This window comes from Phocoena phocoena, chromosome 15, assembly GCF_963924675.1.
Source record: "Phocoena phocoena chromosome 15, mPhoPho1.1, whole genome shotgun sequence".
NCBI classification, from domain to species: domain Eukaryota; kingdom Metazoa; phylum Chordata; class Mammalia; order Artiodactyla; family Phocoenidae; genus Phocoena; species Phocoena phocoena.
Window position 1 is genome coordinate 65271185 of NC_089233.1, and position 14090 is coordinate 65285274.

Genomic DNA, 14090 nt, shown 5'->3' on the forward strand with positions numbered 1-14090 from the left:
CAAAGATACAGTAATCAAGACACTGTGATACTGGCATAAGGCTAGACAAATAGCAATAGGATAAAAATGAGCCTTCCAAAAGAAACCCTTACATTTATGGTCAACTGGTTTTCAACAAGGGAGCCCAGACAATTCACTGGACAAAGAAAAGTCCTTTTTAAAATGGTACTGGGACAACTGGATTTTCACATATAAAAGAATGAACTGGTACTCCAACCTCACACCATGTACAAACAATTAGCTCAAAATAGACCACAGACCTAAATGTTAAGAGCTAAAACTATAAAAATCTTATGAGAAAAGATAGGAGTAAATCTTCATGACTTTGGATTAAGCAATGGTTTCTTAGATATGACACCAAAAGTGCAAGCAACAAAAGGAAAAATAGATTGGATTTCATCAAAATTAAAACTTTTGTGCTTCATGTAGAAAATAAACTTATGGTTACTGGGGGGATAAGTGGGGGGAGGAATAAAGTGGAAGACTGGGATTGACACATACGCAATACTACATATAAAATAGATAACTAATAAGGACCTACTATATAGCTCAGGGAACTCTGCTCAATACTCTGTAATGGCCTATATGGGAAAAGAATCTAAAAAAGAGTGGATATATGTATAACAGACTCACTTTGCTGTATACCTGAAACTACCACAACATTGTAAATCAACACTATACCTCAATAAAATGTAAACAAAACAAAAAAAGATGCTTTCATTAGGTTAAACAAACAAAAATAAATAAAAACTTTTGTGCTTCAAAGGACACCATCAAGAAAGTTAAAGACAACCCACAAAATGCAAGAAAATATTTGCATTTCATATATCTAAAGATCTGTATCAAGAACATATAAAGAAATCTTCAACTTGATAATAAAATGATAAATAACCCAACTAAAAAATGGGTAAAAGGTTTTAATAGACACTTCTCCAAAGAAGATAAACAAATGCAAATCAAAACCATAATGAGACGCTAATTCACACCCACTAGGATGGCTATAATCAAAAAGACAGACAACATCAAATGTTGGCAAGGACGTGGAGAAGCTGGAACTCTCATGCTTTGCTGGTATGACTGTAAATGGTGCAGCCGTTTTGGAAAACAGTCTGGCAGTTTCTCAAAATGTTAAACACAGCTACCATGTGACCCAGCAATTCCACTCTTAGGTATATACTCAAGAAAACTGAAAACATATGTCCATGTAAAAAGTGGTATATGAATGTTCATAGCAACATTTTTCATAATAGCCCAAAGGTGGAAAACACCTAAATGTCCATCAACTAATAAACCAAATGTGGTATACCCATACACTGAAATATTATTCAGCCATAAAAAGGAATGAAGTATTGCTACATGATGTAACATGGATGAACTTCAAAAACATGCTAAGTAAAAGAAGTCAGACACAAATGCCACATATTATATGATTCCATTTAAGAAATGTCCAGAATAGGCAAATCCACAGAGACAGAAAGTAGGATAGTGGTTGCCAGGTACAGGGGGAAGGAGAACAGGGAGTGACTGTTAAGAGGTATGGTGTTTGTTTTGGGGGTGATGGAAATGTTCTGAAATGAGATAGTGCAATGTTACACAATTCCATAAATATACTAAAAACCACTAAACCTTAAAAGTGTGAACTTTATGGCATATGAACACTTAAGACCCAGCAATTCCACTCCTAAACTTAAACCCAAGATGGACTTGTGTACGAATAAAGTAGGAAGCATATACAAAACTGTTCACAGTCATCCAGCAGTAATGTGGATAAATCTTGGAAATTTTTTTTTTTTTTTTCTTGCAGTACGCGGGCCTCTCACTGCTGTGGCCTTTCCCGTTGCGGAGCACAGGCTCAGCGGCCATGGCTCACGGGCTTAGCCGCTCCATGACATGTGGGATCTTCCCGGACCGGGGCACGAACCCGTGTCCCCTGCATCAGCAGGCGGACTCTCAACCACTGTGCCACCAGGGAAGCCCAATCTTGGCAATTTTAAGTGAAAAAAGTTCCCCAAATTACATCAGCATAATATCCTTTTATAATTAGAAATATGCACATAATGTAAAAGAATACATATAAATTCAGTAAGACTATCATAAAGGAAAACAAAGGACTGATAAAAGATGATAGTTTCCTGAGGGTGAGAAAAGAAGGGGGACAGGTTAATTCAGAGTATCATTTGGTTAGATGCAGGTTACTGTCAAACCCTAGCTTTTGCTTTGGGTGGTAGTATCTTGGGTGCTTATTACATTATTAAAAATAACTAGCTAATTAACTAAATAAAAGTGGACTATGTGCATGGACCAATGAATGATGAGGGTGTATTACAAACCAAAGACTATGATCATTCTAATTATCTGCACCTGTGGTCCAATGGGAACAAAGCATAAAGCAGCCGGAGCTCCAGAACCCTCCCCTGCATTCTGGGGGACTTCCCTTTTCCCACCTCAGAAGAAGACTGAAGGTCTATTCTCTGGAAACGATAAAACACAAGGTCTTTGATCTGGAAGACCACAGGCCCACCATACTGAAAAGTGAAAGTTTAAAGCCTGAATGTTGAGGCTCTCGGTCTTTTTCTGAACTTGGCTCCAAGAATACTAACATTAGTGTCTGGTGTGTAACCTCAAAGCTTATCTGGGGAATCTGACCGGTCCCAGAGAAAAGACCTAAAGCTGCTGACATCAGGGGCTCCCCAAGGAAATGGCCCAGTCTAATCACCCAAGGGATAAGCCTCACCTGGTGCACACAGGCCTTTCAGTGATCCACCCTTATAAAATTCGGACAGACAGGGATCACTAGCCATCGGGCAAAGAACCTGTGCCAGTTATCCTCAGCCTCAGATCCACTGTTCTTTGTTGTACTGGAGCTAGAATGCATAAACATTTTCCGTTTGCCAGTCCCTTTTTAAAATTTAGCACAGGAGCCCTGGCTCAAGGTGTCAGGAATTCTCGTAGAAAAGCTGTAGCTGCACCCTAGGCCCAGGTTCTCCCCCATCCGGCTGCAGCTTCTGGAGCTTCTGCAGCTGTTCAGACCTTATTTTAGACAAATGTCTCCCTCATCTGGTGAGTGGCTCTATGGACCAGTTACGGCCCTCACCCTCTGGCAGGTTTTTTCACTCCTGGCCGGTTGTACTTTCTGTGGAAACCTTACCTTCCTTGAAGAGGCATGACTCTCAGGCTTGGTGGGGGTGGGCCCAACTAAGTCGTTAGTTCCCTGAGTGTCCACATGCACTCTGCCTAGGAGTAGCTGCTGGTTTCCACCAGCTACTTTTGGACACCTGAGAGTCCTCTTTCACCTCTTTGAGAAGTAAGCAGCCTTCTACTAGTTAACAATATTTTATGTTAAATTTTCTCAACTCGAAGTGTGTGGTTTCTGTCTCCTGACTGGACCCTGGAAACAGCCCACAGGATGGAGAAAGTGTGACCTGAAGACTGCTGAGATGAGTGTCACCAGGCCTTCTGTGTGGCAAGCCCTGATTCTTGGGCTAAATTTTTTTTTTTTTTAATTTATTTTTGGCTGTGTTGGGTCTTCGTTGCTGTGCGCGGGCTTTCTCTAGTTGCGGCAAGCGGGGGCTACTCTTCATTGCAGTGTGGGGGCTTCTCATTGTGGTGGCTTCTCTTGTTGCAGAGCACCGGCTCTAGGTGCGTGGGCTCAGTAGTTGTAGAACACAGGTTTAGCTGCTCCGAGGCATGTGGGATCTTCGCAGACCAGGGCTCAAACCCATGTCCCCTGCATTGGCAGGCAGATTTTTAACCACTGCGCCACCAGGGAAGTCTTAAATTTTTTTTAAAAAGGAAAGGAAGTGCCTTCCTGCCAGTATCACCTTGCAGTGTCCCCCCAGTGGTCCTTACTTAAAAATTCTAACACTGTCACTTGGTAAAGGGGAAATGTACAGAAAAAGAAATCTGTCATGGCTCAGCTCTGAATAACATTTATATGCTAGTGTAAATGCTGGAAATTGATCTAAACCAAATTACATTATATTGGGAGGATAGAGCGGTGGAAAACACAAACATGTGTCATGGGGTCGGTGTGTATGTGTATATGAGAGAAATCATCTTTCATAATGGAATGCCAACAGATAATGCCCACAAATGAAAAATCAACAAGTGGAAATATATGCATATTTAGAGACATGGAAGCATATATCCAAAAAGACACATATAAAAATGTTCATAGGAGACTTCCCTGGTGGTGCAGTGGGTAAGACTGTGCTCCCAATGCAGGGGGCCTGGGTTTGATCCCTGGTCAGGGAACTAGATCCCACATGCATGTCGCAACTAAGAGTTTGCATGCCACAATGAAGGAGCCTGCCTGCCACAACTAAGACCCAGTGCAACCAAATAAATAAATATTAAAAAAAAAAGAATGTTCATAGAAGCTTTATTTATAATAGTAAAACAGGGCTTCCCTGGTGGCCCAGCGGATAAGAATCTGTCTGCCAATGCAGGCGACACAGGTTCGATCCCTGGTCCAAGATCCCACATGCCGCGGAGCAACTAAGCCCATGTGCCACAACTACTGAGCCTGCGCTCTAGAGCCCGCAAGCCACAACTACTGAGCCCTCGTGCCACAACTACTGAAGCCCATGTGCCTAGAGCCCATGCTCTAAGAAGAGAAGCCACCACAGTGAGAAAGCCACGCATCGCAATGAATAGTAGCCCCTGCTCGCCCCAACTACAGAAAGCCCACGTGCAGCAATGAAGACCCAACACAGCCAAAAATAAATAAATAAAATTTAAAAAATAATAATAAATAAATATAATAGTAAAACAAAAACAGAAGATTGGAAACAACCCAAATGTTCATAGGAACATTCATGGTATATAACAATGGACTGCTACACAGAATAAAAGAATGAACTACTGATACATAGAATGACATGGCTGAATCTCAAAGACTATACCGAGTAAAAGAAGCCAGACCCAGAAGAGTGTACACTGTAATTACGTTTATATGAAGTTTAAGAACAGGCAAGATAATGTATAGAGGTGACAGAATAGTGAATACCTTGTTTGGGGAGGGGGATTATAGCGATTAGGAAAGGGCATGAGGGAAACTTATGGGGATGATGGAAATGTTCTGTATCTTGATTTGGTGGTGGTTACAAAGGAGTATATGTATGTAATATAAAAGGTCACTGAGATGCACTTATGATTTGTGTCCTTTACTATATGCAAGTAAATAATTAAAGAGGCAAAACCCAAAAGAATCAGCTAAAAGAATTAATCTAAGAAGAAGGAAATAGGGTGAGTGGCAGATTCTTTGTAATAAGCCCTGCAGAACTTCTCTACTCTAAAATATGTATGAATTTGTACCTTTGATAAAATAAAATCTCAATGAAAGAAAAAAACTATGGGCTCTGGAGTTAGCTTGACCTGGATTCAAACCACTTGCTATCTGGACAATGGTGGCAAGTTACGCTGCCTCTCTGGCCCTTAGTTCCTCCATTTTAAAGTAAGTCTAATAGAACCACATGAAAAATAACTGAGTTTGTACCTAAAAGTACTGGTCAAAGTGCTTTACAGAGAATGAGTACTCAGTAAATGCTAATTTTTTCCCCACCAACCATTTTCCTTCAGTACAGAGACGACAGTTGAGCCTGCATTACTCCTATTTATATTGTTTTCATCTCCCCAACTCCAGACACCTCACAGCTCTCCAAACTCATTACTCATTTATTCCTTCTTCATAGGTCATCTGTGATGTTGTGATTTATAATAAGAAATATGTGTCTGGGGCTTCCCTGGTGGCGCAGTTGTTGAGAGTCCACCTGCCGATGCAGGGGACATGGGTTCGTGCCCCAGTCTGGGAAGATCCCACATGCCGCGGAGTGGCTGAGCCCGTGAGCCATGGCCGCTGAGCCTGCACGTCCAGAGCCTGTGCTCTGCAACGGGAGAGGCCACAACAGTGAGAGGCCCACGTACCACAAAAAAAAAAAAAAAAAAAAGAAAGAAATATGTGTCTGGTCTTCATCCACTCCTGGCACAGAGCTCCTAAAATGCTTGGAATTTCCAAACTGATGAGATTGATAAAGGTATCTTTTTTTGTTGATGATGTGATTTTAGGAAAGCCCCTAAGTAACTTCTAGGTGGAACCAGCCCCTGTGAGCAGAGGGTGGGAACTTTCAATCCCACCCAGTCCCCACCTCCGGGGAGGGGAGAGGAGCTGGCCATTGAACTGATTGCCACATAATCATGCCTCTGTAATGAAGCCTCCATAAAACCCCAAAAGGACGGGAGTGGCAGAGCTTCCGGGTTGGTGAAGGCGTGGAGGTTCTGGGAGACTGGTGCACCCTAGAGGGCATGGGAGCTCCGTGCCCCTTTCCATATGACTTGCCCTATGCACCTCTTTCATCTGGCTGTTCCTGAGTCATATGCCCTTTTATAATAAACCCGTAATCTAGTGAGTACAATGTTTCTCTGAGTTCTGCTGAGCCACTCCAGCAAATTAACTGAACCCAAGGAGGGGGCCGTTGGAACCTCTGATCTATATAGCTGGTTGGTCAGAAGCACAGGTGACAACCTGGAGTGGCAACTGGTGGCTGAAGTGGGGGAAGGGGGAGCAGTGGTGGTGGCCTGGTGGTTAGGGCCGAGCCCTCATCTTTTGGATCTGACCTATCTCCAGGTAGACAGTGGCATCATTGAGCTGAACTGCAGGACACCCAGCTGGTGTCTGAGAATTGTTTGGTGGTGTAGGAGAAAACACACATTGTAATTGGTGTAAGACTTCTGTTATCCAACTCACTTTCTCTCTGAAAAGAGGACTGGGATCCCCTCTTTCACATAACAATTATCCATATAATTGTCATTTCCTCCGTGGACTTGTTTCCTCACCAGTAAGACATGGGGTTTGAACAAGATAATCTCTAAGGTTCTTTCAGCACTAACATTCTTAGTTTCTTTTTCTCTGAAACTTCTATTTCTGTAAAGCCCTTCCCTCATTTGGCTCCAGAGATGCTTGGTGACGCACATGATGTTGTCAAACATGAACAGATGGCATCTGCTCACAGGGAACAGGTGGGCGGTGGGGGCTGCCTTCTCTCCTCTCTCCAAATGCCAAGAGCCACGTGGCACTGAGTTCATGCCTCTCCCCTAAGACTGGCCTTTGCTGGGCCACGTGCATCTCACACGGCACTGAAAGTGGTAACCCACTGGGATCAGGTGAGTTCTGGGGCACCCCTTCTTTCCTGAGGTGAGTAAGACTTTGCACACAAGCCAGTAAACACACCCCTCTCCTGGCTGGCACAGGCACTTACCTGCCCAAAGTGATGAGCCAAAATTATGTCCACAACATTGGTTGTCAAGCCCGAGAGCTAGAAAGATAAAAACTTCGTGTCAAGGGAGTTAGCATGGGTAAAAATGCATCAAGCTGTCCACTTCACTGGTGCACTTTCTTGTATATATGTTATCCTTCAACAAATAAACAACAGAACTCAGTGTCACACATTTTCATGAGATGGTGGTCCCAGGAAACCCGAGAACAAGAAACAAGTCAGAAAAAAAAGAAAAGTTTTCCTTCCAGGGTAATAATGTAGCCTGCTTTGAAATAGGTGGCTAGAAGAAATGCTGCCGTTGCTTCTTGGAAAACGTGGGACCGAGAACTCACAGCTATTAGCTGCTTCATTCCTGCCTGTATTTCTGCAGTTACACTGGGTTTACAGTTAATAAGGAACGACTTACAACTACTCCCAAGCCATCCAAAAGAAAAAACGATTTTTTTCTTTTAGTTTTGCTATCTTCATTTCAAGTAGTGGGAGGAAACTGCTATGTTTACAGAATGTTCTTGCATTTTGAACATTTTTCTCCTAATTTTTCCCATTTCAAAACTATGCACATCACAGTCTAATAAATGCATCAATCTGTGTAAATCTGCAGACTGTTAGTCTATTTTCAGAAAAATTTCCATCTCAAATTATGTTGCTGATTCCCTTAAGCCTTCCTTCTTTGTTGCTTTTATGCTCAGTTCCTACTGCTGACTTGGATCAGAGGTGAAGTACTGAGTTGGGGGTGGAGATGGACAAGAGGAAATCAGGGGGACAGATGTGGATATGGGTGGAGCAGGGTCATGTAGTCCCAGAAAGATTAAGGAAGAAAGAAGCCCAGAAATCTTCACATGGGTTATCAGTGATCCACAGGTTATACATTAAAGATAGTAAGAATTAATAACCTATTTCATTTCATGTTTAATACTCATAAGGTCATTCTACAGCTTTATAAGAATTTTTACGAGGTTGTATCACGTTATGAAGAGTGTCCAGGTAAGTTTTAATGTACCCACATCCTAGATGGGAATTAAAACAAATTTTAAATAAGTCAGGTTGTAAGAAAGAATTTCCATAGCATCTGGCAATAGCACTGTTAATATATTTCATCCAAAGCTAGGAAATACATCATTTCTCCAGAAGTTAAATGTGGGGAGGAATGGATAAACTTTTTAGAATCTGGTCTGCTGGCAGGTGGAATAGTTTAATATTTCAAAGTAACTATGAAAGTAATACATGTTTCTCATAGAAAATTAGGAAAACATAGAATACATAAAATAAAAATAAGAATCATCTGTAATGCTACCAGCCAAAGATGTAACTACCCGTAGCAAATTATTTTCCTTATAAATGCATATACATATTTAACAAAATTTTATTATTTGTTTTTTTAAACATGAGAATTTTCACATTTCCTTAAATAACCAAAAAAACCCCATAAGTTTTTGGTTGCATAGTATTCCATCTGTGACTGAGACTCACAGACAATGATGAATCAAAGAAGCAAGATACACAAGAATATATATTCTATTATTCCAAGGATACGAAGTTTAAGAATATATAAAACCAATCTATGGTGGTAGAAGTCAGAATAACAGTTACTTCTGGGAAAGGGAGGAAGTATTAAGCACAGAGCTGGAAATATTCTGTATATTGACTAAGTGGTGATTACATGTGTAAACATTCATCAAGCTGTATACTTAAAACTTCTTGCCCTTGACTGTATGAATGAAAAAATAAAAACCAGATAAGCCATTTTGAGAAGGGACCAAGAGATGAGCCAATGGACACTGGTCTTACTTTGGAAGCTGCCCAGTCAATCCAGCCTTTGGCACAAGGGTCAACGTTAATGAGCACGAGACCTTCCACGAGCTCTGGGTGACTGAGCTGAAACAAGACAAAGACAACAGTCAAGAGCCCCACTCTCAGCTTCTTCTAAAAATACTGCAGCATGGTTAGTCACCTCTTACAAGGCCTCAATGCCTCAGATTTGAAAGTAAGAAAGGTCAGAGAGGTGCTAGGGAGGATATTTAGAAAAGTAGCTCTATAAATCTAGCTTAGCATCTGGAAAACCAGCTTCCTAAACTACCATCACATGATCTCACCTGGCAAAGATTTACGGGGGAGACGGTTTTTATTTCCACAGGAGAGGACGGCACCTGGTATCTCTACAGTTGTTTAGCTCATGGTGGGTCTCCCCTGCTGGGGCAGTGCCCTGGGGACTACAGGGCATAAGGGGCTACTGAGGCTTAGACTGGCTATTTCATACTCATACACCTTGTCCCCAGTAGCAACTTCTTAAGTTTTTTTCTAAAACCACATGAATAGGTGATACCACCCTCCAGAAGACTGCCCTTCGCCCAGGAGGCATTTGGGAAAGAGTTCCTTAAATAAAAATCAATAAGAACATTTCTATGTAAGCTAAAAACTTTCCAGCTTACTTTTCCCCCTCCGATTATGCTCACTATAGAAAATTTGATAAACAGAGAAATTATAAAAAGCAGAAAATAAAATCTCATATTATCTAACCACACAACATCACTCTGTTAGTATTTTCATGTTTTCTTTCAGTTCTTTCCTATGCCTATGACAAACTTTATGTGCATCTGTATTCTAACCTTTTTGTTAAGGTTGTGGTGTATGTGAATTGCATATCATTACAAGCTCTTCTTACAAAATTTTAATGGTTGTAAGAAATTCCACCGTAAGTATTCTCTGAGAATTATTTTTATTGATGATATCTTGCCCTCATTTGTTATTCTTCAGGTGCTATAAGTACAAAGCAAGGCCTTATACAAACCTGTATCTGTTGACAGAATTTATAGAAAAACTGACATAAGATCCCACAACAGTTGCTTGTCATTTAACACAGCAGTAAGAGCTGTGACCTAGGCAGTGCCTCAAGGGTGTTGAGACTAATCCTCCATGTACTTACTGCAAATCTGCTGAGGATGTAAGCTCCAGCTCCAACTCCAACCCCAATGATGCTTTTCAGACTGTGAATGGGACACACCAACATTGATAGGGTTAACTCATTTGGAGGTAGGATGGCATAATGAAAAGAATGCACTTGGGTTCAAATCTGGCTCTGATGCTTACTGGATGCAGAATTTGGTCAGGTTTCTTTAACTTCCTGAGCCTGGGTTCCCTACCTATAAAACAAGAATATGACCACCTACTTCTAAGTTGATTTTACGGATTAAATGAAATATGACTAAAACCTGGGAGTCATCCTTGACAGCTCACTCTCCTAATACCTCCACATCCAACACATCAGCAAATCTACCTTCAAAGTATTTCCATCTGCCTGCTCCTACTCCATTCCATCCCCTGGGCAGTATCCAGTACCAAGCTATCATTATCACTTACTTGCCTGATTGTTGTAACAGTTTAACTGGTCCCTTGCTTTTTCTCTTTTACCCCTCTCTAAACCATTCTCTCCACAGCTGGAGTAATTTCTTTTTAAAAATGTAAATTCTTTTACAGATGAGCAATTTACATATCTAGAGTGATCATTTTAAAAGACTAAATTGGATAGCACTTAAAACCCTTCGGTGTTTTTTGTCTTTTGAATAAAATCCCAAATTCTTACCTGATCTGTGAGACCTGTGCAATCTGGTCCTTGTCTACTTCTCAGATTTCACCCTGTGCCTTTCTCCCACTTGCTCACTTGGCTCAGGCCTTTTGGACATATTCCTTCTGTCTGGAATCCTCTTGTCCTGGCTCTCTGTTTAGGTAACTCCTTTTTATCCTCCAGGTCTCAATCTAAAGGACTCCTTCTTAGAGAGGCAATCCTCCATTAGCCTTATCTGTGTACACCCTGCCCTTATCCTCTATCACAACATCCCCACTGACTTCTTCTATGGCACGTAAGTTGTGACTATTTGTTTGCTTCCTTGTTGTCAATTATCTCCCACACCAAAATGTAAGCTCCACGCTCCACGAGGGTAGTGACGATACTGTTTTGCTCATCATCATATCCCCCAGATCAGACACATAGTAGAAAGTGTGAAAAAACAAAAAAACAAAAACCATGCGAAAGAACTGCAGAATGAACTTACTTTAAGTGGGTGAGAACAGGAGGCAGCATTTCGGCCAGCTCATCCATTGTCGGATACTGGTACCTGAAATCCAGAAGGATACCTCCTTACATACATTAGAAGGTACTCACAGTTCCCAATCACCAGAACAGCTAGAAAAGTACAGGGTTCTTAGATAAAAGCATTCCCTTTACCAAAGGCTCAAAGGAGGTGATGTAGTACCCGGAAATGACTGTGGCATGTTGTGTGACTCTCTACAACTGCCACACTAAGAGGAAAGTAAAAAACAAACAAAAAAACTCCTACGTGTTTCTATAACCTGAAGAGCAATCTCTGGGACGAGAGGAAGCCATTTGAAAAGAACAGGTAATACGGTTCTCTCCAGGGTGTTTCCAAACCCCTAATAACCACTTCATTTGGGGTTCAGGCTCAGTAAACTTCCAGCAGTAAGAGTCAACCTACTGCTCCTGGTCTGCTGCTTAAGTTTAGGCAGCTAAGTGCAAAAGTAAACAAAGCTTTACTGGGCCCAGGCACAGTCGCAAATCCTGGGCTGCTCATCATAGAGGCTGACTTGTTTTACTTAGGCCTAGAATAACCCGGTTACTTTATTATTTGCTTTTGAATTTGGTTCATGATCTAAGCCACTGGATCCTAAGATGGTCAGGCAAGCCCAAAACTGACTCAGACCAAGAATCCAAGAGAAGTAGGAAGTGTCCATAGAAATTACAGCATCAAAGATGGAAGGGATCTTCAGACAACCCCCTACATATGGGGCAGGATCTGCTCTACGTTTGACAGGGAAGTCAGCCTGCCTCTGCTTGAAACACTTCAAGCACTGGAGTGCTCTTGAGCCATTTGTACGTAAAACAGAAAAAAGGAACTGGATCTAAATCTTGTTGGATATAAACTGGTCACTGGCCAATTTGTGTTTAAGGCACAGAATAGCTTGGACATAGTCAATAACATAGATTCTGGAGCCAGAATGCCTGGGTTAAAATCCCAGCTCTATTACTTATTTGTTATGTAAGCTTGGCCAAGGTACTTAATATCTCTGGGCCTTAATATCCTCCCCTGTACAATGGGAATAACAGTAAACCTATCCCATAGGGTTGTAAGGATTAAGTGAGTTAATAAATGTAAAGTATGCAATGCAGCGTCAAGAATACTGTTTGAGTACTAGGTAAGTGTTAGCTATGATTCTAACACTGCAATGGTCCATTTCACAGCAGTCACTGGCAAAGGCAGCTCTGGAGATGAGTAAAGGGAGAGGGGAAGAATTAGCATTCCACCGCTTGTGCTTTCATTCCTCCTCCAAGGTCTCCTCAATAATTATGCTGTCCAGGGAAGAGTCAGGGAGACCGTGGCTCCACCATGCAAAGCAGGCTTAGGATGAGGCTGAGAGCTCCATGTCCATGTCCAGTTAAATGCACCTCTAGCTGACAGGGCAGCTCCTCCAAATAAATGGTTATACTGATATTCAAATTCCTGTCACCAGACTGAAGGTAAGGGTGGGGAGGTGCTCCCAGGAAGCTCAGAGGGACCTGAGTTTGGGCCTAGGTAGTTTGGAGTTTCAGGGAGGGACACAAAAATGACAGATTTAAAATAGATGAGGAAGGAGACAGTTAAAAGACAGTGAGAAGTGGGTGTTCCAGACACTAATGCCTTGTGATTGGCTCCCATTCATGGAGGGCCATTCCTGGATATGGGAAAACATGCAGTTTTCGTGACTAGACTGTACGTGACAGTCCTCTCAGAACAAGGAGAGAAAATCTGCAGATGGTCGGTTGACAAGTATAACCTGTAGGCTGTGCTAAAACCAGCTTGGAGGGAAGCACATGGCTACTGCTCCCGCTGGAGCTTAGCCGTTTGCTCTCTGAGTGCGTGTCTTCCAGAAGGTCTTGCTTGTGGTCTTACCCAGCTGGGAAAGAGGGTGCACCTTCCTGCTGGCCTGGGGCATCAACATGACAGACAGCAAAGTGCTGGGTGATCTCCTGCATATCCTCAAAGTTAAAGAATGCATTGAAACAGGATTTATCTGCAAGAGCAAAACACTCGTAAGGCACAAGCTCTCCGTTTCTCCCCAATTTTCCTCTACTCAATCAATTCCACATCATCGTCCTCTTTCACCCCCTTTTAATCACTGTTTCACTAAAGTGAAGTGTCTGGCTGACTACCAGCCATCTTAACAACTTGAAAAGGATAACTAATCCTCAATTCTACAGAATGTCTACAAAGAGGAAACCAATCCTGGTGTTTCACAAGACAATCTTACACCCATAATACTGTCATTTTTCATGCATCTTATTCCCCTACCTAACAGAGAGATACTGACCGTATCCCAAGAACCCGGCTAAAGTGAGTATCTTAGGCTGCTTACATTCACCATGTGGAAGACTGTGTCTCTTGACAACATTGCTGGGGTGCAGGGAGGGGTTTCTGCTTCAATTTCTACCCTGTTGGTGGAACTGCTTAAATTCCTTCTCATGCTAAAGAGGCAACAAAAGCTCCAGCACTAGACTGTAACTTCAAATGCAGGCCACCTCTGAAAGCCAGAGGAGCGTGCAAGGAAAGACATGTACGTAGACTCTGTATGCCTGGGGCTAGGGCCAGAATCTTATATTACCATCTAGAGAAGTCCATTTAAAGTCACTCATATGCTAACACATATATATGGAATCTAAAAAAAAAAAAAAATTGTTACGAAGAACCTAGGGTCAGGACGGGAATAAAGACGCAGACCTACTAGAGAATGGACTTGAGGACATGGGGAGGGGGAAGGGTAAGCTGG

General features: G+C 42.0%; 1 protein-coding gene across 2 annotated transcripts in view; it reads right to left on the reverse strand.

Annotated features, from left to right (window-relative positions):
- The window catches only part of NDRG3 (NDRG family member 3), an 83335-nt gene that overhangs the window by 18036 nt on the left and 51209 nt on the right, over window positions 1-14090 (reverse strand). For both annotated transcript variants that reach the window (XM_065892814.1, XM_065892815.1), the window contains 5 exons: window positions 13217-13337; window positions 11324-11386; window positions 10198-10258; window positions 9063-9149; window positions 7257-7313 (listed from right to left, as the gene is read on the reverse strand). In XM_065892814.1, the coding sequence (XP_065748886.1) occupies window positions 7257-7313; window positions 9063-9149; window positions 10198-10258; window positions 11324-11386; window positions 13217-13337 (389 nt within the window). The remainder of the gene's footprint in view (window positions 1-7256; window positions 7314-9062; window positions 9150-10197; window positions 10259-11323; window positions 11387-13216; window positions 13338-14090) is intronic.